A 25,454-nucleotide genomic window follows, 5' to 3' on the forward strand; every position below is an offset into this window, starting at 1 on the left:
AACTATTTTGAGATTTATTCCATCCCAAGGATTGCAGAGGAGTTGGAGAGAGGATGACTTTGCAGTGGTAACAAGTAAACATTAGTTTGGACTTTATTCAGGAGGGTGGGGGCAGATTTACAGGGTTCATGCAAGTGTCATATTAATATTTTTAAGATGCTTAAATAGTGCTTGACACATAATTAGAACTGTTAACTGTTTTCAAAAAATTAAATAGGTCAAATCTCTTCAGTATTGAGCATCTTGGGAGGAAAGGCGAACAGAAACTAAAGCCTATGGTTAATGACAATCACATGGAACACGTGGGGATGGTTTTCAGTGGATGTGGAACAAGCTCAGACATGAGAATTTTGTTTTATTATTAAAGGGCTGTTTTTGTTCTTTGCTGATATCTTCTTTCACTCTCTTTCCCAATGTATTAAGACCTGACTTCTGGTTGTAGGGGAAAGTTTATTCAACTTAGAGCTGTGTTATGATTAGGGAAGCCAAAGAAAGGAGAAAGGCAGGAACACCTCCCACCACTTAGCCACTGAGAATGAGCATGCCGCCTGGCAGCAGACAAGGCTTCCACTTGGGGACAAGGATCCCAGGTCTGCAGAAATCTGTGACAAGACTGGGAAAATATTCTGACTTATGAGAATAGTTTAAGCAGGAGACTGAAGCTCTGGAAAGAAGAGTTCTATAAATGATACTATTTACTAACTCAAGTCCCCCAGTTACCCAAGGAACTGGCTGAACAGGATTCAGTGACTGGAAAGGGTTCACGTTAGCGGAACTGGAGATCCCAGCTCTCTGGAGGACGCAGCATCACATCTAGCCCTACCCTTCTTCAAACATCAGCCAGATTATTAATTCTTTATCTGTTGGAATCAACACTCAAACCTCACAGGTCTGTCGTTAGACTCTAAGCTTCCAAACATCACACAGCAGGAATCCTCTGCTGCACGTGGTCCATCTCCTCACTGTATGGCAAACTGTGTTGTACATATGGTTCTTGCTCCTTTGTCCTTTTGTTCACTCATCAGAATCCCTTCCTCCTCAGAATCAGTTCCACCCCCGACTCCAATGGGCCTTTGACTGCTATCCATATTGATCCCTGCAAACTTCTGTTTGGATGGCATTAAAGTCAGAAACCTTTTCCTTTTCAATAGAAAGGTGGGTTTCAAGTCAAGCAGTCTGGTGGCCAGTGGTCTGAGAAGCTATCCACCAATTTCTCTGAGCCCATCTCCACATCTGAAAAATAGTTGGAAGGCTGGTATGAGACTATGTGTGAAATTCCTGCTTATACCAAGTTTTCAAAAAATGGGGCCCTTCCCTTTTCTTATCTCTGTAACATGCTAATAGCTCTGGGTGAAGTAGGCTCTTCCTGTAGAGCCTGGGAAGAGTTTGGACCACCATGTGCCAAGGTGAAGCAAATTAACCTATAGATTCATGGAGTGCCTCAACAAGAGGTTAAAAATTGAAGGTGAGAACTGTTTACCTTGTATTCCCACTGTGCATGGTGCCTTGGGCCCAGAGTGTGCCAAGTTAGTCTGTTGCAACAAGTAATGAGACTCCTCTAATGCTACTAAACTGCATGGGATGTAATGGCTGTTCCACACAAGACTTCACCTGTAGATACATAGGCTACTTCACCCCGTGCCCTACCCCAGGGTCTCCAGCCAAATGTTCCTCAGGCCTCCAAGGCTCTGCCCTTCTAGCCAACATCAGACAGAGGCTCCCAGGGATGGAAGGAGGGGCGCTCCTAACAGTCAGAGAACTCCAGGGTGAGGTTTTGAGGATGAAATGGGTGCCTTACCCACTGAAGGAGAGGACTGGTCAAAAACAGGAGGGAAAAGTAAGGGCCTGAAAGATAAAATTAATTAACCGCATCGGTCCAGCCCCAATGCAGAGCCTTACTTTTATGGTGAGCTGTATTCACCCAGCATTCAGGAAGATGGCACTGCTGTTTGTCAGGACTTGTGGGTCTCTCATCCTACCACACAGAGAATGTGGCTTTAGCAGAGAATGTTAAAGCCTGTGATAACTCATGAAGAAGCAGGAACTGAAGCAGCTTGGCTATTTATTAGTCAGTAGAAAAGTAACTGTACAGATATGCGGTGCAAGAATGGAGATGTGGCAGACAGGGTCCCGGTATCTGAGGATGCACCCTGTGCCAGAGACCTCCAGTCTAGAGCCTGAAGTTGGTAACCACGTGTGTGCATATGTGAATGTGAGCTACGTTTGCTAAGTGTGCTGCCCCCGTGGGGGGCACTGGGATTCCTTGCCCAGCAGCTGGGCCTGAAGACAAGAGGCCAAGGAAACTGGGGCCTAGAAACGGCCCAGCACAGTGGCTAACAGAGCCATGCGGATGTACATGCCATTCTCAGCCTGGCGGAAGTAGGCTGCTCGGGGGTCTGAGTCCACCTCCATGCTGCAAGAGAAGGAGAAGAGTTACTGTGCAGCTCACAGAAGGCCTGCTCAGGACTAGCGCCCCTCCCACAGCCAACCCCAGGCAGTCTCCAGTTTTGATTCCACATCACCTTATCTCATTGACGCGGGGCATTGGGTGCATCACCACCATCTTCTTCTTGGCCCGAGTCATGATGTGGGGAGTGAGGATGAACTGGCCAAAGCACTGCAAGGCAGATGGGGTCCCTGTTAGCACTTCAGGGCAGTGATGGCTATAGAGGACACAATTTGGGCTCCTCCAGTGTCCCTTCTATACCCACATGCAGCTACATCAACTAAGGGACCTGAGGCTTAATGGCCCTGCCCCAGCCCATGCCCAGCCCTCCCAAGCTCCAGCCCTGTTTCTTCTTCAAGCCCGGCACTCACAGCTTCATACTCCTGGGTAGAGCCAAATCGCTCCTTCTGGATCCGAGTCATGTAGAGCACGTCAGTGTCAGGCAGTGCCTCTTCGATGCTCTCAAACTCTTCCTGGAGGGGAAGGCAGAGCCATGGGGAATGCAGAGCTGGGTTCTGACTACTCAACCCAGGTCCCTAAGCTTGCTGGACTGTGAGAGTCTCACCTGCTTGGTGCCACGGGAGGCCACAAAAGCCCACACATTGGATGGCATACGCAGGCTGGGAGGTGCCACGTAGCGCAGGCTGACACGGTATTGAGTGAGCAGGCAGGCCAGGGAATGCACTGTGCGTCCATGTTTCAGGTCACCCACCATGGTGATCTAGAAGAGGAACACCATCACCAGAGGGACCCAGATTGAGGACCACTGCCACCACTTCAAAGCCTATCTCCAGGGTATAGTATAGCCCGGACTAGAGAAACCACTGCTTTTCTCTCCAGAACCTCCCCTGGCAGGGCTCCAATCCCTGTCACTGCCCTCACCGTCATGCCATTGACCGTCCCTAGCTCTTCCCGGATGGTGAAGATGTCCAGCAGGGCCTGGGTGGGATGCTCTCCAACCCCATCTCCAGCGTTGATCACTGGCCTCCGGCAATGCTTGGCTGCCAGCTGTAAGAATGGAACGAGGAAGGAGAATCCTGCCTTCTGCAACTCAGAGGCCCCTCCCCAATCCAGCCCTCTCTTCCTGGGTCCCCTCACCCATATGGCCCAAATAAGACATGAAACAGAAGCAGAAGGGACCCCATGTCCTTGGGTTCAGCCTAACCAACCCATCTCAGCTGGCCTCACCTCCACTGCTCCAGGCTGGGGGTGCCGAAGCACGACGACATCAGCGTAACAACTCATAGTCTGCACCGAGTCAACCAGGGATTCGCCCTTCTGGACGGAGGATGTGGCTTCTGAGAAGCTGAGCATAGAACCCCCGAGTCGGGCCATGGCCGCTGCAAAAGAGCTGCTGGTCCGCGTGCTCACTTCATAGAACATGGAGGCCATGACCTTTCCCTGGGGAGAGGATGAGGAAGGCATGTGTGCACATTTATCTTGGGGAACAAGACAGAGCTCACTTCTCCAGTTTATATCAAAGAGAGTTGAGGGGATCCTTCTTTACCTAAACCTCCCCTGTGACCTGTCACAGTCTTGACATTTCTACCGCTAGTGTGTCTCTGAGCTAAGCATTCTGCCTCCAAAAAGCATCACTGAGTGTGAATAACTCAGCAGAAGAGGAAAGGCCACAGCTTTCTCCCATAACCACTTGGCACAGACCAGATGACCCCAAGTGTGGTCTGATGCTCTAGTGCTCAGGTCCCCATGTCAACTAACTACCTGCTGAGATCAGGTCTAGAGCATCAGGCCCTCCCAGAACAGAGGGCCGAGCTGATGCCAGTGCAGGGACTGGAGGCACACAAAAGAACCTGATGGCAGGGACAGGAAGATCCCCTCTGACCACTGCATATCCCATCCCCAACGGGGGCTAATGACAGATAGTGGCGGGGACCCTCAGCCCACAACCCTGATCCCAACCTTGAGGATGTCGAGGCTCCGCTCTTTCTGTACCATCATACGCAGTGTGTGCGCCACATTGAACAGATGCGACATCTAAGAAAAACCCCAAGTCAGAGGGAAAGGCGCTGAGCAGCCCCTGGAGGTCCTGGCCCCAACTTTCCAAATCCTCAAAGCTCTGGGTGTCCCTGCCCTCCCTCCCCCAGGCACCTGATCCTTGGTGAACTGCTTGACAGACAGGATATGTTGGCCCACTAATGAGTGCAGCAGGGGTGAGGTCTGGGGGTGCAGCAGGCCAGGGGTCCCCAGGTTCTGGGGTGACGCCTGTCTAGGTACTGGTGGTGGAGGGTAGCAGGTGCCATCAGGGGTTCCCATCAGCTCTGCAGTGAGGGACGGGGCAGAAGAAGCTGGTCAGAGGGTTCCTCCTACCCAGGCCAGAGTGGAGTGTCCCCAAGATGAGTGTGTGCCAAGAGTGGAGTCTTACCTGGCTCAGCTGCCTTCCGAGAGGGCTTCTCCTTTGGCTCCTCAGCTGTAAAGAGGGCAACAGGACAGATGCCAATTTTCAGCTGTGGCCTAGAGCGCACCAATTTTCCCAGGAACTTTGCCTCACAGCACCTGTGTTAAACCACCTCACACGACAGTAGCTACAGCAGGTTAGGGGAGGGTGAGAGGGTGCAGCAGCTCTGGGGTTCTGTTGTATGGGAATAGTGGTGCCCTCCCAGGGCCTTCCCCCTTGGCACAGGGATCCTAGGCAGAGGAATGGCCAGGCTCACACCAATCAGCAACCAGGATTTACCCCATACTCTGCTGCCCTGTGGGATCCCAGCTCCCGGGCGCAGGAACACAGCTGCCCATAACAAAAAAAAAGGGCTGTGAGAAGCAACTGTGGGAGGTTTACCTCAAGCTGTGGTGATTTACTTAGGCAAATGAGGAACAACTAGGACAAAGGGATGGAGAGAAGGACAGGCAAATGCTGGGAGGAGGGGCCTGAACCAGTTCCTGGGAGACTGAGTCCTGATCTTGGACACAGAATGCAGGAGAAGCCCGTCCCTACACACTTTAGTCAGAGTGGCCTTTCTCCTGTGCCACAGGAAGCCCTCTCTTACCTGGCAGACCAGGGTCGGAGGCTCGGTGGATTCGAGGTGGCAGATGGAAGCGACCATCAGGAAGCCCTGGGATGCCTCGGCGTGGTCTTTCAGGTGTCTGGAATGGTGACATGGGCTCAGTGTTTTGAAAGGTAATGAATCTAATCACAGTTCACAGTCCCACAGGAAGAGCTGTTCCTTGTGTGTGTGTGCATTGTTCGCCATGCCATCTCCCCTTGGCCCCATCCTTCTGGTGTTTTGTCAACAGGTGACAAACTGGCTTCTTAGAGGTGTGTGTTAACCCCGCAGCAGGGTTCTAGACAGAACCTTGGCTGGATGAGCAGTGGGTTTGTGACACTCACAGGCAGCCTCCTAATAGTCAACTTTGTTTTGCAGGAGGCATTTTAGTGGTCAAGTGTAGAGCCCTTGACCACCAATGAAAATGTTCAAACTGCTGGTCCTACCCTTGGGCACCCCACAAGCCCCAGCCCAGGAGCAGTGTGATACCGTGGTTATCTCACTGGTGGCAGGGGCAGAGGGTGGGGGCTGAGGGACAGCCCCCTGAGGCCACTTCCGTACATCCTGTCCATAGCCCGGGGGCACCAGCACCTGCAGACAGAAGGCAGGGGTGGGGCATGAGAAAGGAACAGAGAGCACCATGACTGGGATTCTAAAGGTGGACATCAGCAAGCAGCTGATGCAGGGTCAGCTGCAGGGGGCAGTGGGACTGTGTAGATGTGCTGCACAGGGAAGAAAACGAAAACCACAGAGGTCATTACTGAGATCGGGTAGGGGCCACACACGCACCTGCCCATCGATATAAGCAACCTCCCCTCGCAAGACCACACGGCGGATGGTGCCCTTCACTTTCTGCCCTTCAAAGGGTGTCCAGCGGGCCTTGGAGAAGGGCATGTGGCTGGGAATTGTCCACTCATGCTCCAAATCCACCTGCCCAGAGGATGTGGTTACAAGAAGGAGAGGTCATACCAGAGAACAGACCAAGGGCTAGAGTCCCCCACTTGCTTGGGGCCCTCGCCCGCACACCTCCACATAGGTGTCCTCCTGTTGGGGTAGGTGGAAGATCCTCCGAGGATTGTGATGCAATCGCTGTAGCAGGTCATCTAGACTGAGGCGGCCCTCGCTCACAGCTGTCAGCAGCAATGGCAGCATGGTCTCTAGCCCAGGGAAGCCAGGTGGAGGCTGGGGCCCACACTTCTCCTCCAACGTGTGGGGGGCTGGAGAAAGAAAGAGGTTACCTTCTGAGGAGGCAGGGAGTCACCTCAATACCTGGGGATTCACACCCCAGGGCTGTACTTCCAGTAGTCTTGGATTACCAACCTCAATGCCTTTTTTTTCTTTTCCCCTGGGAATTGGGAACACTGTCCTCCCACACCTGTGCCCATGTATTCTCTCATTTACAATAGACTCACACTTATTCTCTGGGTCAACTATTTGTCAAGCACCTACCACGGACCAGGCAGTAAATTAGAGGCTGGGGTCCTACACAGATAAAGATCCTGTTTTTATGGAGTTCAGAGTCTAGCCCCCTTACATTTTCTTGCTAGGGCTGCCCCATAGCTTGACCTGGGACACAAGTCCTGCTGGGCAAAGGAGGAGTAGGCTGGGCCTTCTCACCATGATCTGAAGCAAAGCAGTCAATGATAGCCATGTTCTCCCACAGGGCCTCCACGTCCTGGCGAGAGCCAAGCTCGGGCCGGACTTCTCCCTTCCCAGGCCCCAGACGTTCCAAGTCATCACGGCTAAGGAACAGGTGGTGGGGTGCTACCTCACAGGTCACTGGCAGTCCTTGTGCCTTTGCGGCTTTAATCAGGAGGATCTAGAGAGAGAGAGGAGATACGGAGGAGGTCCCGCATGTTTGTCCTTCGAAGTTCTCATGGCTGGCAACTCTCCTCAGAGCATTATGAGCCAACTGTGCCCAGGGTGCTAGATCAAGGCCCTCCTCCCATCCTCTCCTGCTCCACAAGGACTACCCTGACCTTTAGAGTTACTGGGAAAACAACAGGGAACCAGGACCTCAGGTGCACTCTCACCTCCTCCTTCCGTGCCACGTGACATATGTGCACTGGGCGCTGGGTCAGCTGAGCCACCATGAGGATGGCAGCGACACTTTGCCGCTCTGCATGAGCCACAATGGGAAGGTGGGATGGCCAGGTCTCGAAGTGCTGAGGGCAGAAAGAACTAATGAGGGAGAGTGCAGAGCCTTTGATTCTTTGCTCAGAGCCCAGCGCTTTTGGGGTCCTCAAGCCAAGGGATACCATTTGGTGGTCTTCTGCCACAGGTGTACTCCCTACCTCCATCCACTGGGCCACACTGTCCAGCCGCAGCTCAGAGAAGGTCTCATTGAGATAGAGCTTCAGCCCTGCTGCAGACCCTGCCACAGTACCCAGGGTCCCTGCATTTTCAGATGAGGCTCCAAGGAAAAGGGCAAAATCACAGCGGGCACCAGCTTCTGCCAACTGCAGGGGATTCACATGAGAAGAAAGCTACTGACACCCATGCCCACAGGCCAGCCTAGCATCACACCTGGCCCCACAGGGAAAGAAGAAGGCAAAGGGCTCAAGGAAGCAGGGGTGTAGTGGCTCACCTTCTGGGCCAGGGCCAGAGCAGGGGCATCAACAATGGGGGGCCGGGTATTAGGCATGGCACACACCATAGTGACACCACCAGCCAGAGCAGCAGCTGTGCCAGAGGCAAAATCTTCCTTGTGTGTCCCACCTGGTTCTCGCAGGTGCACATGAACGTCAATAAGTCCTGGGAAAACATGGGCACAGCAATATTAGAGGGAGATTCAGAAATAGGAAGGACATAAATGAGTTGGCATAGTGGGAAAATTAAAAGCAAATGATATAAGTTCCTCAGTCCAGGGCATCTTGGATTAAGGAAGGAAGGGCTCAGAGTGAGACAGATTCTGAGGCCTTTACTGTCTATACAGTTCAGGGCAGAGTGGACCCATAGCCACCTTTAGACCCCAAGGGGCTCTGTGCCAGCTACAAGTGTCCCAAGAGATGTACTTACCAGGTAATCGCACAAGCTTCTGGGAGGTCATACAATCAACGTGCACTTTTAAAGGTGGGGCTGGCCCAATCTGGCCTAGGGCCTGCAAGTGGGGAGCATGGTTAACATTGATTTAATGGAAGGGGGACCCAGGGGTAGTGGGTAGGGACCAGGCTTTCCTAAAACCAAGGCTCCTCCCTCTGTAGTCACAAAGCATTCTCAGAGCAATGCTGTTTCACACTGACCTTTTCCAGTACTGAGGATGTGCTCACCATTCCCTCCCTACGTCATGCAAAGGAGAAGCAGGTTCCCTCCCAGCACCCCATTTCAGCTACCTCCACAAAGAGTTTGGTGCACTTGATGTCAATGATGAGGGGCACAGAGAAGTCAGCAGCCAGGCGCCGGGTACGGTAGCCCTTGGTAACGAAAGAAGAGAGACGCCGGCCCCCAGCCCCACGCATGGACAGATTAATCACTAGCTCAAAATGATTCTCAGCCAGCTGCTCCAGGATGCTCCGCTGTGGTGGGCACTCACCATCCACAGCCTCTTCAAAGTGCCAGTCCACAGCTGTCACCTGCAGGCCCAGAGTTAAGATCAGGGCCAACCTGAACATGGCAGGGGTCAGGAAGGCCAGCCTAAAACTAGGGGAGCTGACCTAGGAGTTCATAACAAGGAATTAAGGACCCCCAGTGGGGACCAGGGCTACCTCTATTTGCTATTTGCAAGGTATCTTTCTTGACGGGAAAGGTATGTGGAATGAGACAGGTTACCAAGGACCATAAACAATACGAGCTTGTGGGAACATACACAGGCAAGCCTTGGCAAAAAAATATGCCAGAATATTAACAGTGCAAAAAACTACAAAGGACTTTTTTCTTTTTGTTTTCCTGTATACCCTACTTGTTATACATGAAACACATGTTAATAACATGACATGATCACAGAAGCAGAGGAAGAGAGAGAGGCAAGCCTGGGGCCACAGGAGGGAAGTATGGGGTGGTGGCAGGAGTTGTACCTTGACACCATGCTCTGTGTAGAAGTCAGCTGTACCCAGGCTGGCATAGAGGCTGTAGCCCAGGCTCTCAAGCAGACGCACAGTTGGGAGCAGCTCACTTTTGTTCTGAAATCAAGCAGAGACATGAAGTGGGAATGTCTTTCTGTCTTCCATTTCCAACTCCTGGGATGACCCTCTGTAATTCTGGTACCTTATAGCTGCCAATGGTCAGCAGAATATTCTTCTTGGGGATCTTAAAGCCAGTGCTTAGCATAGCCTTGAGGTAGGCCTCACAACGGCTCTCCCCGAAGCAAGCCACCTCCCCAGTACTGGTCATCTCCACGCCCAACACCACGTCAGCACCAGCCAAGCGGGAGAAGGAGAATTGAGGTACCTGAGAGAGCAGATGAAAGAGAGGGCTGGGTTGTCCCTTGGAGAGGGACAAACATAGTCCTTGCTCCTTATTGTACCTACAGTGATGCTGGCCTTCCCTGATGCTATGCTCCACACGCCCTAAAGCTTCTCTAACTGTTCCTGTTCCATCTGTTCAATGATCTTGGGATATTTTCCCAAAAAACTCTGAAAGTCAAAAATCCTCATAATCCTCGAGACTCAGTTCAAATGCTTCTTCTAAGCCTTCCAGGTCAGCCCTCTTGGAAGTTGCTTCTTCTGTATCTAACCATCTTGCACATTTGGTTTATACCTTGATAATGTGGGTTTATCTGACTGTCCCACAATAAAGCTATTTTTGGACCCAACTTCCTTTACCTCCCATTCCTGGAGAGTAAGCTCCAAAGGGACAAAAACCATCTATGACCCCACCATCTGGCAATGCCTAAGTAGGTGGCAGTTTATCTGCTGATTGAGCTCTCTGCTCAAGGGTTTCAATCCTCCTTACCTTTACTCCCACGACTCCAGAGCCAGTCATGAGCCCTACAGGTTCCACCTTTTCCCCCATGATGACCCGTGTGGCCAAGGCCACTAGGTCAACACCTAGTGTCTTGGAGACGAAGGGGAAGGATCGTGAGACTCGCACGTTGCATTCAATAACTTTTAGCTGGTCGTCCTGGAGCAGAGAAACACTGGTCAGGCCTGCACAGGTGGGCATTCTGAAGCTACTGTATGAACTTTGACTCTTCCCCTCTTCTTTCTGTGAGTAATGAACCTGAACAACTGTCACTAACTCTGATAACACTGAGCTCTTTCCTGCAATTCTCCTGTCTACTTGGGTGAGGACAGACAGACGCACCACAGGACGGTACAGAACATAGAGGAGCTGCAGAGCCCTTTAGTCCCTTCCTTTTGCCTTATTACCTTGGCAATGAGCTGAAGATTAAAGGGTCCTGTGACTTGCAGCTCCTGGCCTACTGCATGCACAATGGCTTTGATCCGCTCCAGAGTTTTGGTGGTGATGTCTTGTGGTGGGGTAACCAGTGTGGCATCTCCTGAATGCACACCTGCATTCTCCACATGCTCAGAGATGGCAATGGCTTCCACCACACCATCACAGGCCACAGCATCCACGTCAATCTCCTAGTGGGGGACATAGGCAGTGTGATGTAGGGCACGAGCCATCCTAAGACTTGCCCTTTCCCTTGGATGCTCCCTCTACTTTTTTTCCCCCCAGTATCAGGGATTGAACATAGGGACCCCTGAGCCACATCCCCATCCCTTTTTTTATATTTATTTTGAGACAGGGCCTTGCTAAATTGCTTAGGGCGATGCTCCCTTTCTTTAACAGGCCCAAGATGTGACCCATCCTTCCCAACCCATTGTTTCTATGACTCTGCAGGACCAGAGGGAAGTCTCCTTAGGGCCCCGAGTCTGTCCCCAGATTTCTTTGCAGCTTCTTACCTTGGCTTCCTGGATGAACTTAGAGATGACTACAGGGTGTTCCTTAGAGACAGCTGCTGCGCTGCTCAGGAAGCGCTCCAGGTCCCCATCAGTGTAGGCTACATTCATAGCAGCACCACTCAGAACATAGGAGGGGCGCACCACACAGGGGTACCCCACGGTCTGGCAGAACTGACGAGCAGACTAAGAGGGACAGGGAGTTTAGCAGGGTTGGTCACATTCACCTACAAACACCATCCAGCCTATAGGCCCCTTTACCCGGGCCTACCTCTAGGTCACTGAGCTCCCTCCACTGAGGCTGGCTGATACCAATAGTGTCTAGGAGCCGGGAGAACTTAAATCGGTTCTCTGCTGAGTCGATGGCTTCAGGGGAGGTGCCCAGCACCCGGCACTGCTGCCGATGCAAAGCCATGGCCATGTTGTTGGGCAGCTGCCCACCCATGGACAGTATCACACCTTCAGGGTTCTCTAGCTCATAGATGTCCATCACCACCTATAGACAGTGGCCACAAAGAGGGTCAGGAAGCTGAGCCTTCTTGCTCACAGCTCCCTTCACTCCCAATAAGTGCCACAGAATATTGGGTCAGTCATTCTTTCTTGACCCTGGCCTCCCAGGTATAGGGCAGCCCTCATTCCCCTTACCTCGAAAGAAATCTCATCAAAGTAGAGTCGGTCGCACATGTCATAGTCGGTGCTGACTGTCTCTGGGTTGTAGTTCACCATGATGGTCTTATACCCCATCTGCCACAGGGTGGGGAATTCACTTAGCAATTAGGAGGCAGGAAGAGCATGGAGAAACTAAGCCAAAGCCCCCACTGGAGAGTGCCAGCCAGCTCAGCTTCCTGTGAAACAGTTGTACAGCACAGCTGCATTGGGGGGAAGCAGGCAAAGAGTTGGGGAAGGGACTCAAGTACTGGATGGACTAAGCAAGGCCCCAACCCAAAGCTCTCTGACAGAAGAAAGGTATAGCAAATAATAGGAAGAGTCAGGATTAGGTGAGAGATGACAGGCAACCACCCAAATTGAGCAGACAGCAGAAAAACTAATAAGCAACACAAAATCTCAGACCTTTCGGAGCTGCTGGATGCAACCTACAGCACACCAGTCAAATTCAACGCTGGAGCCGATACGGTAGACGCCAGAGCCCAGGACCAGGACATGAGGTGTTCGAAAGGTGAGGTCATGGGTTTTACCCCAGTATGTCAGGTACAGGTAATTTGTTTGTGCTGGCCATTCGGCTGCAACTGTGTCAATCTGTTTCACTGCTGGGCAGATCCCTAGTTCTTGACGCAGCTTGCGAACAGCCAACTCTGTGCTGAAGAAGGGTGGGAAACTCAGTCCCTGGGAGTAGGATACAGACTGACAGAGAGGTAAGTTCCTAGGGCAGAGATCAAAGAGGAAAATATCCCAGGGAAAAAGGCCAGAGCCTCCAAAGCTCCCCAAGGGCCCTTCCTGGTACAAAGGCTCTGCCCACACTTCTCAGCCCAAGCCCCTCACCACAATCTCTGACCTCAGGACGGCAAGGGCAATCTGTTTGTCGGAGAAGCCAAGGCACTTGGCCTGGTATAGCAGGTCTGGAGGCAAAGGCTGTCCACGGTGTTGTTCCAACAGCTGGGCATGGGTGACAATCCTCTTCATTCGGTGCAGAAACCAGCGGTCAATGCGTGTGAGCTCATACAGGCGCTCCACTGAGTAACCAGCCCATAGAGCAGCAGCCACCACAAAGATCCGCTTATCTGTTGGCGTCTCCAACTCCTGATGGGGAGAATACAGATAGATATGGAACTGTGCAGAGGCAGGAGAGATCGGAATGCTAACCAAAAATATTCCCAATCAACCAGACGTGGTGGTGCATGCCAGTTTCTCAGGAGGGTAAGGGGAGAATCATTTGAGCCCCAAAGTTTGAGACCAGTCTAGGTAATACAGCGAGACCTTATCTCAATCAATTAATCAAAAACAAATTCCCAACCTACTCATGTCAGCACCTCTGAAAGCCTGAGTGCTTGAGTTGGTATTAGGAAAAAGAAGCTGAACACCATGGCATAGGCTTGGAATCTACAAAATCCTGGATACAAATCCTGGCTCTGCCTCTCACTGCATGAGCAATTTTTATAACCTCACCTATAAAAACAAGTCTAATAATACATCCTCCCATAACGAGCAGAGTCCATGCTAGGGTGTTCCTGAGGAGGTAAGCTGCTTACCACATCGCTGACTGGCTTCACTGTGTGATCAAAGCCCACACAGTTCTCATCCACCATGCGCAGGGCCTTCTGGAAGGCCTCCTCAAATGAACGTCCAATGCCCATAACTTCACCTGGAGGAACAAGATGAAAAAACTGAGGGCTTAGGGGCAGGGCACTGCCCAGCATACTTATGGTTTAGTCAAACCTCTGGGAGGTTCTCAAGGTAAGCCCCAGGGTAGTTGGATTCATGATATTTCACTATTAAGAAACCTAAAAACTTTAAGCTTTTCTTCCTGCCATTTTCATGGATAAGCTTTGTGCTTATGAGTAAATATGGAATTGATACGCCTAAAATGGGCATGTAGATACTGCGACATGTTATAGTTTATCCCACTGGCCTGAACCACTGACAGCTGCCCAGTTATTCAGCTTGTTTTATTTATACTGTAATGACACCATCTGGAATCTGCCTCAACCTTTAGACCTTTAAAAGGTTTGGGTAACAGGAAGATGACATCATTACTATTTGAATCCCTCTAGAGACAGTTACATTTTAAAAAGTATTCTAGAATTTTTCCTCCTGGACTTTTTTCATATGTATATTTTATACATGATTATAGTACATACATAATGCCCACCCTTTTTTTCTCATAAATATTTTCCCACATAGCTGTGTGACCTCACAGACACCTAACTTCTGTGTGATTTGCCATAATTTAACTGCCAACTTACTGATGGACATTTAGCTTTTAAGTGCTGATTGTTACAAATGAGGCTGTGACGTTTTCGATTAGCTTCTTTTAATAAATTTCGAGAAGTGCAAGGGTAAGGGTAAAGGCCCTTGGTAAATACTAATTACTTTATAAAAGTTTGTACTTTACAATTGAGTTTAACCAAGCTTCTGAAAAGTGGACATAATTATTTTAGTTGGTTTTTGCTCATTAAATAAAAAAGAATATCTCTTTTGAACAAGATTTCTATTAAGTAGTGAAAGGAAACTTTTTCTCCCCAGGTCTGCTTATGATTTCCTCTTCTATAAAGTTCTGCTCATGCCCTCTTATCATTTTTTTCTTTCTTTTCTTTTCACTATTGAGGACTGAGCTCAGGGGTGATCTATCACTGAGCTATATCCTAGCCTTTTATATTTTTTGAGACAGGATCTTGCTTAGTTGCCAAAATTGGCCTCAAACTGGGTTCCTCCTGCCTCAGCCTTTCAAGCCACTGGGATTATAGGCATGTGCAATTGCACCTGGTTTACAATCCTAAATGTTTCTTAAAAAGTTTGCCAGTTGCAGTGGCACACACCTGTAATTCCAGTGGCTTAGGAAGCTGAGGCAGGAGAATTTTGAGTTCAAAGCCAGCCTCAGCAAAAGTGAAGTGCTAAGCAACTTAGTAAGACCCTAACTCTAAATAAAATATAAAAGGGGGTTGGGACGTGGCTCAGTGGCCAAGTGCCCTTGCGTTTGAACCCTGGTACCACCTCTCCACAAAATTTTAAAACACTAAGATGCTGATAGTGGTGCAAATGAAGTAGAATTTCTTTTCTTTTTTTGGTAATGGGGATTGAACCCAGGAGTGCTTAACTACTGAGTCATATCCTTAGCCCTTTTTAATATTTTATTTTGAGATAGGGTCTCACTGAGTTGACTGAGTTGCTTAGGGCCTCACTAAATTGCTGAGGCTGGCTTTGAACTTGTGATCTTCTTCTCAGTCTCCAAGCTGATAGGATTATAGGCATGTGGAATAAGATTTTAATTCCTTTGTACTGTGGTTATAGAACCTTTTATTTTGGAATTTGTTAAACTTTGCACATTCATACAGGAATACCTACAAAATTTCTGAAATTATATAACTTGGAGACAGACAGACACACAAACACACATATATATATAAAATATGCATACACATATATATAAAATTTGGATGTGTATATATATATATATATATATATATATATATATATATATATATCCAAATTAATCCAACTCTGACAAGATCACAGATGATTTTTTTTTTCTGGTTAAATAATCTTTCATTTTTCAAGGATTCATGTATCTTACTTGTACAATAAATCCTATAAAAAAGTTACCAAAGAATACTTGAATAGATGTAAAACACTTATTACATAATTTCAGCTAGGAATCATTCTTCAATTGTCCTATTTTCAATTTACTTCTCTTAGCCATAATTTAATTATGGCTTCATTCCCATGTTTATTATAATTTTCATTTAACAGAAACTCATCTCCAGAAGGAACAACTTGGCAGTCTTGTAGGATTTCTAAAAATTCTGAAATAATATCTGAGCCCAGACTTGTTTAAAGGCCACTAGTGCTCTAAATGGAAGTCTGGAGCACAACGAAATGCTCTTATTTACTGAGCTGGTGACACTTGGTCTCATACATACATACTCTTGTCTTGGTTGAAATGTTTTAGAGAACAGTTTAAGGCAACTAAACTCCACTACTGGGTGGTGAATGACTGTTACACCCATTCATACTCATTGATAAAGCTCCCTATTATAATTAAGATTTCTCATGGCTTGCTCTAATCTTTTTTTTTTTTAAACATATCTTTATTTACTTGTTTGTTTTTTTATGTGGTGCTGAGGATCGAACCCATTGCCTCACACGTGCAAGTCAGGTGCTCTACCACTGAGCTACAGCCCCAGCCCCTTGCTCTAATCTTACCATTATTTTAAAAAACATTTCATTTAGTGACTGAGGCACAGAGTGCCAAGGTAGGAGATAGGCTAAGAACACCTGCAACTGGGCTGACTCAGATTTAGAAAGGTTCACAAGAAAACAGCAGTAATTGTTCTCCTGAAATTTAAGTATTTAAACTAACAGTGAATAAAATGCCATGAGGATGAAATGCTATCCATGGTTTCATGAACTTGAGTCTCCCAGGTGACAGGTGATGCAGTGAACACAGGGTATGCAACTAGGAAGCCGATCTAGTTTTCACTCTTGGTTCTGCCCACTACTCCTTTGTGGGTCCTCAGCCAAGTCACTTTACTCCCAGGGGCACCTCAGTTTCCTCATTTGTTAAATAAGAGAGATGAGACAATCTGCCGCTTGTACCCTGGCCAAGTCTGCCTTCCAACACATTTCCAGGTGACTTTGACCCTGCTCCTGATGAGGACTATTTTAGTTTGAAGTGTCCCTATGAGCTCTCAGAAACCACATTTCTAAGTTGCTGCTAAAAAAGGCACCAGGGAACTTTTAGGCCAGGCTAGGGAACTCTAACATTTGGTCCTAGTGGACCTTGTCGGGGTGACCAGGGTATGACTCTCACCAACGCTCTTCATGCAGCTCCCAATCTTTGTGCTGACACGCAGGAACTTGCTGAGGTCCCAGCGAGGAATCTTCACCACACAGTAGTCCAGACTGGGTTCAAAGGCTGCTGTTCCCCCTGTTACAGAGTTCCTGGGGACCAGCAAGTAGGGTTGCCAGACAGAGAAAAGTATACAGGACAGGATGAGCTTCCAGATAGCTCTGACCCACACATCCAGACCAATATCCTTTTTGTAGTCCTTGCCCAATGAATATTTTCTTCAGCTCCCCTGACCCATTTTTGGTAACACGGATTGACCCCAGAGGTGCTTTTACCATTGACCCACAAGTCCAGCCCTTTCTAAAAAAAATATTTTATTTAGAGACGGGTCTCACTGAATTGCTCAGGGCTTTGTTAAGTTGCTAAGGCTGGCTTTGAACTTGTAATCCTCCTGCCTCAGCCTCCCAAGCCTCTGGATTATAGGCGTGTACCACTGTGCCCAGCCTCCCTGCCCCCTCTTAACACTCAGATTCCCCCTACCTCATACCTGAGTTCAGGCAGGGGGATGCCCAAAGCTAGCTTGGCTGCCACATAGGCTAGTGGATAGCCTGTGGCCTTACTGGCCAGAGCAGAGCTGCGAGATAGCCTGGCATTCACTTCAATGATGTAATACTGCAATGAGGGAGAACAGAGAAAAAGTTACTGGGTACCCAGCCTGGAAATCCCTGTCTAGAAGAGATCTCACAAAGGAGAGAGAATAGCTTTTTCATAAGGACAGAGAACAAAGGGCCCTCCCTAAGGCTCAACCTACTAAAGTTGATCCTGGCTCTCAGGGTCTACAGGGCCAGAAAACCTCTTAACTACGAGGCCCAAAGATTGCAGAAAGAAGAGGAGATAACAGATGCAATGTCAGCTCCAGGGCCTCAGCCTCACCTGTTCAGACTCTGGATTCAAGGCATACTGTACATTGCACTCTCCAACAATCCCCAGGTGCTGGGTCACCTTGATAGCTGTCCGTCGCAGGAGCTGGTACTCTCTGTCATTCAGTGTCTGGCTAGGAGCCACCACTATGGACTCACCAGTGTGGATGCCCAATGGGTCTAAGTTCTCCATATTACACACCTGGGAAGGGGAATGCCACAAATGTCATTGCCCAAGGGAATCAGGAGATAGGAGGCTACATCTCTGGGGCTATGCCTAACCTGGATCTGAGGGACACAGACCTCTCAGAGATCTCAGCCCTGGTCTCTGCTCTTCCAAAAGCTCAGACTGCCTGAGCCAACCCTCCCTCCCCAATCACTCACCGTCACACAGTTGCCATAGGCGTCTCTCACCACCTCATACTCAATCTCCTTCCATCCCTTCAGGGACTTGTCCACCAGCACCTGGCTTGTATGGGCAAAAGCAGGAGCCACAAGAGCTGAGAGCTCCTCCTTGGTGGAGGCAAAGCCGGAGCCTAGGCCCCCCAGGGCAAAGGCTGCACGCACCAGCACAGGGTAGCCCAGTCGCTCAGCGGCTGCTTGTGCCTGCAATGAATGGAAGAGATGAATTCATAGGTTATTTTCTGCTTCCCACAGGTTGCCCAGAGCCAGAGAAAATAAGACATAAAAGAAAATTACACTACTCTACTACCCAACCAGCTCTCGAACCTGTTCAAGAGAATTTGCTGCCTCACTGGGGGCCACATGCTCTCCAATCTCTGCCATCCTGGCTGCAAAGGCACGTCGATCCTCAGTCAGCTCAATGGTCTCCACAGGTGTGCCCAGGACCCGGACCCCATATCGAGATAACACTCCAGCCTTTGTCAGTTCCACACCACAATTCAAGGCTGTCTGGCCCCCAAAAGTCAGCAACACACCATCTGGCCGTTCATTACGTATCACCTGAGGCAAGAAAGAGGAGTCATAGGCCTTTAGACCTTAGGGGTAGAGAGTGACTCAAAGCAGCTTAGGAACCCAGAGTGACCATAAAACCTCCCATCCACCAAGAGTCCCCACCTCAGTCTAGTCTTACCCCCATCATACCTGGGTTACATAGTGAGGAGTTATGGGAAGAAAATAGACCTTGTCGGCCAGCCCCTGAGAGGTCTGCACTGTGGCAATGTTGGGGTTGATCAGCAATGTCTGGATGTTCTCTTCCTTCAGGGCCTTAATTGCCTAAGAGGACAAGAATGACCCATCAGCTTCTATTATAGAAGCAAGTCTTGAAACAGTCTTTGGCCAGCATTTCTACTCTTCTTCCCCTCCTTATAATCTTAGTTCCCTAATAACTGATTTCTTTCCTTCACCACCTCCTTCTTTCTGTATATCCTCAGACTTCCTCCCTATAATCAACATTACTTCAGTCCTTAAGACTCTACTCACATTTGCAGGTCACATACACTGAAGGGTACAGATGACTACGACTTACCTGAGAGCCTGAATAGTCAAACTCCCCAGCTTGGCCAATGGAGAGGCCCCCTGAGCCTAGGATCAGAACTTTTCGTGGTGGTGGAAGACCAGAGCCAGGGGCAGGAAGCCCAGCTGGACAGAGGCGCTCGGCCAGCCGTTCTCGAACTGTAGAAACAAATAAAGTCAAGGAATGGCACAGCTAAGTGGGACCCAAGACACCATCTGGATTAGTCCCTTCACTTTCAGAAGAGTTCAGAACAAATCATGCATCTAATGACAGAGAGAGGACCATCAGAACCCAGGACTCATGACTCTGGAGTTCCTAACAGAGGTGACACAAACTGTCTGAGCCTGCTTATCTTCTCACCACTCCCAAACTCCAACAAGTATTTCTGGGGCATGTTGATCTTATGTTTAGGTCCACAATCCAATTCTACTCAGAGTGCTTACCTGTCTGGCCTCTAGGGTTGCCAGCTGCAGCCTCTTTCACAGTTTCCAGAAAGATATCAAAAAGTAATTCCATATCTGAAGGACCGGCTTGGTGCTCTGGGTGAAACTGGACACTGTTGAAGAGATTGGATGCTTTATCACTAGCATGACATCAGCAGCCTCAGAGGTGGGTAGTGGATAGAGGGGACTCAGTTCTACTGCTGGGCTTTACTTTCCCCATCTTCAAAGACCCTAGGGCTTCAAAGCCACACACTTGCCAGTTACCCTGGCAAGACTATACAGGCTCACCTGAAGAATGGCAGGTTGTCGTGTACAATGCCTTCATTAGAACCATCATTGGCATTGGTGAAGAGAGGAGCCCAGCCTACAGGCAGGGAGTCTGTTTCCACAGCAAACCCATGGTTCTGGGATGTCAGAAAGCAGCGTCCAGAGCCCACCAACAAGCAGGGCTGGTTATGGCCTCGATTCCCATATCTGGAGATAGAAGCATGTCAAGTCACAGGCCCTTTTCACTCTCTTTCCTTCTGTGCCAAACCTAGCTCTCCTGGACCTCATTACTTGCTAGCCCTACTCTTGTTCATATACTAATACTCTCTGATTCTCTTCCAGTCCCCAATGTACCCCACGCCCCCCTCATGTTACAAGTGTGTCACCTTCCTCTTCTCACAAGTCTCACCTCATCTTGTAGGTCTTAGCCCCAATGGCTAAGGCCAACAGTTGGTGTCCCAGGCAGATCCCAAACACAGGTCGGGGATTAGGCTCAGATAAGACACGGCTCAGTGTGGCTACCACACTGGGATAGGAGGCAGGATCACCAGGGCCATTGCTTAGGAAAAGACCATCATACTCTGCAGTGGGCAGAAAAGATATTATTGAACATAGGATTTCAACCAGAAGAGACAAACCACAGCTCTTACCATATGAACAGAAGCCCTGGTCTTTTTCACTGAGACTATGCTATTTTTACAGGAGTAAAAGTTGCTCCTAGCAACTAGACTGATGGATTGATCTTCCACCCAAGCTCCTGGTCTGAAGCCCTGGGCAGGCCGCAGCTACTCACGTTGGCTGTCTAATTTATGATCCCATGGAACCACAGTGACCTCAGCCCCACGCCGGCAAAGACATCGAATCTGATTATATTTGAGGCCACAGTCCAAAGCAAGGATCCGAGGGGTGCCCCCTGCATTGAATATCTGCGGAGTCTAAGGAATAAAGAGCAACAACAGTTGGCCGCTATGATCAGCAGGTATAAGGTATGCCCCCACCAACCCCTACCTTTGAGGACCCCTGATTCACCCTCACATGTTTATCCCAGTTGTGGGCAGAAAATAACCAACATGCTTCCACTTACAAAATTCTGCTGTCCCTTTGTACCTTAATGGAGACCTCTGGCACCAGGGGCCGGGCATTGGGGTCCAAGAATTGCAGGGCTGAAGGCTCAGTTCCATCCTGGATCAACTTCCCAAGCAGAGACCCTTGTTCCCGCAACTTCTTAGTCAGCTCCCGAGTGTCCACTCCTGTAAAAATAGCATAGTCTCAGAGATCACACTCCCCCAACTAAGTCATCCAGGAGCACTTTCATTCCAGAGATCTAAGTCATACACCACTATTTTATGGGCATGAAAATCCTGGTCAAACAGCTGGGGTTGTAGCTCAGTGGTAGGATGCCTGCTTAGCACCTCAGTACCACATAAAAATAAATAAATAAAGGTATTGTGTCCATTTACATTAAATATTTTTTTTTAAAGAGAGAGTGAAAGAGGAGAGAGAATTTTTTAATATTTATTATTTTTTAGTTCTCGGCGGACACAACATCTTTGTTGGTATGTGGTGCTGAGGATCGAACCCGGGCCGCACGCATGCCAGGCGAGCGTGCTACCGCTTGAGCCACATCCCCAGCCCTCCATTTACATTAAAAAACAACAACAACAACAACAAAAAACCACTCCTGATCAAAGGACACTACCATGAAGTATTTGTGCCCTGAATATCATATCTGAATTGAATCACAATTCTAGATCAATCCAATTACAGAAAGTTAATTCCACAAGGAAAAAGGACATGCTAACTTTCACTATAAGAATATAGCCAACAAACTATGGGATATTCCTAGGGAAAAATGACCTGTTTTCCTCAAATAGGTTAAAGGTCCATAGATTACATTTAAGTAATAGCAACCAAATGTAGCATATGAACTTTGTTTAGAGCCAAATTCAAATAAACAAATAGTTAAAAGAAATTAGGTAACTGAGGAAAATTTCAACATTATCTGCATATAAGGAATAAATTTTTAAAAAATATAACAGCATTAGTCACTTTAAAAAAAAATTCTTTCTCGTAGACATTAAACTACTGTAGATAAAATGATGTTTGAGGACTGGGGTTGTGGCTCAGTGGTAGAGCACTTGCCTAGCACACATGAGGCACTGGGTTCAATCCTCAGCACCACATAAAAATAAAATATAGGTATTGTGTCCACCTACAACTAAAATATATGTGTGTGTGTGTGTGTGTAAGTTTTAAAAAAGTGATACGATGTTTGAGATTTGCTTTAAAATAACCTAGGGATGGGGCTGGGGATGTGGCTCAAGCGGTAGTGCGCTCGCCTGGCATGCGTGTGGCCCGGGTTCGATCCTCAGCACCACATACCAACAAAGATGTTGTGTCTGCCAAGAACTAAAAAATAATAAATATTAAAAAATTCTCTCTCTCTCCTCTTTCACTCTCTCTTTAAAAAAAATTAAAAAATAAAAAATAAAATAACCTAGGGATGGTAACAGTGGTGATGAAATAAGATCATTCTTGAGTGAATGATTATGGAATTCATTATACTATTCTTTCCTTTGTATAATGGAAATTTTCCATTTGAGTGATAGCTCAGTTTCTTCCCCAAGCCCCAAATGCCAATCTAAACTTTTGACACTTTCTGTCACCTTAGACCTTGGTTCTGAAAGACTTCAGAAACCTTCTGATTCTTTCCATCTAGGCACACTATGCTCTGTTGTGACACACCAGTGGCCTGTCACCATACCTTGCAGGCCAGGAATGCCATGCTGCTTCAGCCACTCATGCAGGGTGCAGGTGGCGCTCCAGTGGCTAGGTGTGGGGCAGCACTCTCCCACCACCAGTCCTGCCACATGGATCTCCGAGGATTCAAACCACTACAGATGAAAAGAGGAGAAGGTGAAGAGCTTGGGGCTAACTATCTCCTGAAAGCATTTGCCCCCACTGTCTGGCCATAGACCTTCTACTTGACCACACTAGCTAATCTGTCATTCCTTCAATATACCTAGTATTTTATGGTTTTGCACAGATAGTTCCTTTACCAACTTTGCTGTGCACTATAGAAAATACTGAATACACAGGCTCAGCATGCCTGATTGCTGAAAATGACAATTTGCTTTTCCCTTATCCAAAATTGAGTTCACAAATCCTCTTTTCTGTGAAGGAATTCCCATTCACCCACTATAGCTTATGCCTCCTTCTAAGATTTCACCTACCACCTTCCCTTCTTGCCATTTACATTGTATTGTGAATATGTATGTGTCTGACCACACAGTATCAGTTAACAAACATTTACTAAATGTTCACTATGTGCAAGCATTTTAATAGATGCTGGGGAAAAGCAAGGAGTACAAAAAGAAGAGGTTCCTATCTTCATGATGTTAATTTCTGACTTAAGGAGCCAGAAACCACATATAAATGTTAATTATATAGTGTGATAAAAATAGTAATAAGTTGCACAGTACAATACTAGACATATCATATTCTTTTCCCACTTTATTAGGGATTATCATTTAAAAAAAGTATAACACAACTTTGTTACTCAATAAATAATAATAAAACAAAGTTTCTGTGGGAGGGAGTAGCACACTTATATCACATTCAGCTCAATGGTGAAGGGTTTAAAGGAAGATGGATTTAATCCACACATGTGCAAGTCCATTTACAGCACATGTGCCACAAAAGTATCAGTGTTGGGCTAAGGTTTTAGGAGGCCTCACTTCCACTGACCCTATCAGGATCTCAATTTTGCAGTTTTATAAACTCAATTTTGTCGGTGTGTCCACAGCTGATAAAGTTGATGACTGACATATGTTAATCAAATTCACAAGATATTGCATTATAAACTAGAATGCAGTGTGTTTAAAGGTTTATAATGAAGAAGGGTTCTTTTCAGGAATAACAATGAGAGTATCTCTTATTCAGTGCTCCCTTTTGCCAGGAGAGTAAATCAAGAATCAAAGGCTCAGCAAGCCTAGAATCAGGCCAAAGTAAGTTTTGAGGAATAATGAATCTAGGCTATGGTGACTTCCACTATTACCTAACTGCTATGTGTTGGTTCTTTTTTTTTTTTTTTTTTTTTACTTGAACTCTCAGAGGGCAACTTAGTTTCCAAATTCCAAGGAGAAAGACTAGGGAAATCTCACTCTAGCAGGAGACTCAATTTTATAATTTAGAATAAAAACACTTGAAAAGTAGAAAATGAGAAAAGGCAATGTAAGAAGTCTAAAGGATAATAATCAATGTCACTGGTTTTGTAGGTAAACTAGTACCCACTGTCACCCAGAAGGGAATGACCCTTTCCAATCTCCTACTAATTTATGTAATGCCGGAGCCCAGTTCTCCTCACATGATTCTACTGTTATAAATCCTTTGCTGGTTCCTTAAAAAATTAAGCTCAAATTGGTTTGGCTTCAAGCCCTCCACACTCACTACAACCTATCTGCAGGACTTTTATTTCTGCATTCTTAGCTATTTGGACAACTGTTCTCCCAATCCCTTTGCCACTTTCCTGGATCCATGCCTTCACTACAGACAAAATATTGCACTTTGCGCTTCTCCAGGTACTTAACAACCCCTACCTACAGTTGTCTTAGTATTTACCGCTTCAACGGGTATCTTTGTTCTTTCCAGGATGCCTAGCAGGGTGTCAATGTCGTCATTTCACCAACAGTTAACAACTACAGATTTGAAAAGAAATGTAGAGAGAAAGGATTGGGCGTGGCTACCTTTCGGAGGCCGAACTCATCCACTTCATCTGGGGGGATGCCATAGTTGCCGATCAGAGGATATGTCAGCACTAAGATTTGTGCTTTGTAGGAAGGGTCAGTGAGAGCTTCGGGGTAGCCGACCATGCCGGTTTGAAACACTGCAAAAAGAGGCACAGCTGGACTCGGGCAAGGGCACCCTTCACAACACCGCCAGAGCGGAGGTTACCCTCGTGGAGGCTGCCTTGGTGGTGAGGGGTGAAAGGGCCGGGGCCGTGGCACCGGCGGGGATGAGGGAGTGTGTAGGTGGGGCCTGGGCACCGCGGGTTGGGTAGAAGGGCATCTGAGGGGATGCGGTCGGCAGCCCGCCCGGGCTTGCTTACCCACTTCCCCGGCAGTCGACACAGCGGCCCCGAAGGGCCGGCCCCGCAGCACTGACCCGTCCTCCAACACCAGGGCCGCCATGGGAACCGAGCTGAGGCAGGGGTGAACCCAGAGACGCAGGAGGCGCTGCACGCCCCACTGGAACCACGCGAGGGCGGCGCGCCGGAGTCGGTCCACGTGGCTAGCAGCACAGAGCGCTAGAGAGAAGGCGGGCGCCGCGAGGTAAGAGCCCTGGGCGCGCTCCGCGACTGCACGACTGCGGCGGCGCGAGCAGCAGGCAGCGTGAGGGGCGGGGCCGGGCACGTTCGGGGCGGGGCTCGAGGTGCGCCCGCGTCGTCTCCGCTGCGCCAAACTAGCGAGACCTGAAAAACCCGGCCTCCACGAAGCTGTCCCCCCAAGCAAGAAACACGAAAGACTAGCCGCCTTTCCCTAAAATGTAAAAAAGAAAAAAGAGAAGAAAGAAAAAGGGGAAAAGTTCTTCTTC

At 48.3% G+C, this 25,454-nt stretch overlaps 1 protein-coding gene across 3 annotated transcripts; it reads right to left on the bottom strand.

Moving 5' to 3' along the window:
• On the bottom strand, window positions 1-25,304 carry CAD (carbamoyl-phosphate synthetase 2, aspartate transcarbamylase, and dihydroorotase). Of its 3 annotated transcripts, XR_014018441.1 has the most exons (46): window positions 24,970-25,304; window positions 24,608-24,747; window positions 22,627-22,756; window positions 20,970-21,112; window positions 20,656-20,797; window positions 20,272-20,443; window positions 19,884-20,069; window positions 19,596-19,708; window positions 19,165-19,310; window positions 18,780-18,911; window positions 18,405-18,638; window positions 18,060-18,281; window positions 17,689-17,877; window positions 17,303-17,427; window positions 16,777-16,907; window positions 13,499-13,611; window positions 12,805-13,049; window positions 12,363-12,609; window positions 11,937-12,035; window positions 11,563-11,787; window positions 11,295-11,477; window positions 10,755-10,973; window positions 10,339-10,506; window positions 9,652-9,834; window positions 9,462-9,566; window positions 8,781-9,020; window positions 8,467-8,548; window positions 8,036-8,202; window positions 7,743-7,907; window positions 7,482-7,613; window positions 7,066-7,267; window positions 6,475-6,665; window positions 6,238-6,378; window positions 5,938-6,039; window positions 5,452-5,548; window positions 5,142-5,192; window positions 4,830-4,874; window positions 4,556-4,725; window positions 4,367-4,441; window positions 3,635-3,847; window positions 3,329-3,454; window positions 3,012-3,167; window positions 2,818-2,919; window positions 2,523-2,617; window positions 1,900-2,413; window positions 1-1,233 (listed from the first exon to the last, which is right to left on the bottom strand). XR_014018441.1 is itself a non-coding variant. In XM_081263968.1 (45 exons), the coding sequence occupies exons 1-45, from the start codon at window positions 25,049-25,051 to the stop codon at window positions 2,311-2,313; spliced, it is 6,729 nt and encodes a 2,242-aa protein (XP_081120094.1). In that variant the 5' UTR covers window positions 25,052-25,304; the 3' UTR covers window positions 1-2,310. The 3 variants fall into 3 exon arrangements, 2 of the variants coding, with proteins under 2 accessions (XP_081120094.1, XP_081120095.1); XM_081263968.1 differs by having other exon boundaries at window positions 1-2,413; XM_081263969.1 differs by lacking the exon at window positions 5,142-5,192 and having other exon boundaries at window positions 1-2,413.
• Between the last annotated feature and the right edge of the window lie 150 nt (window positions 25,305-25,454).

The sequence above is a fragment of the Spermophilus citellus genome, assembly GCF_964194105.1.
Source record: "Spermophilus citellus genome assembly, chromosome: 13".
In the NCBI taxonomy this organism is placed as follows: domain Eukaryota; kingdom Metazoa; phylum Chordata; class Mammalia; order Rodentia; family Sciuridae; genus Spermophilus; species Spermophilus citellus.

Bases quoted from the DNA above. Each gene is read 5' to 3' on its own strand.
- CAD (XM_081263968.1), bottom strand. From the start codon at position 25,051: ATGGCGGCCCTGGTGTTGGAGGACGGGTCAGTGCTGCGGGGCCGGCCC. The intron at 20,444-20,655 runs GTGAGTAGCTGC...TGCCCACTGCAG, and splicing joins TCATAAATTAGACAGCCAAC to AGTATGATGGTCTTTTCCTA. The intron at 17,878-18,059 runs GTGAGTGATTGG...TCCCCTTCCCAG, and splicing joins CCTATGGCAACTGTGTGACG to GTGTGTAATATGGAGAACTT.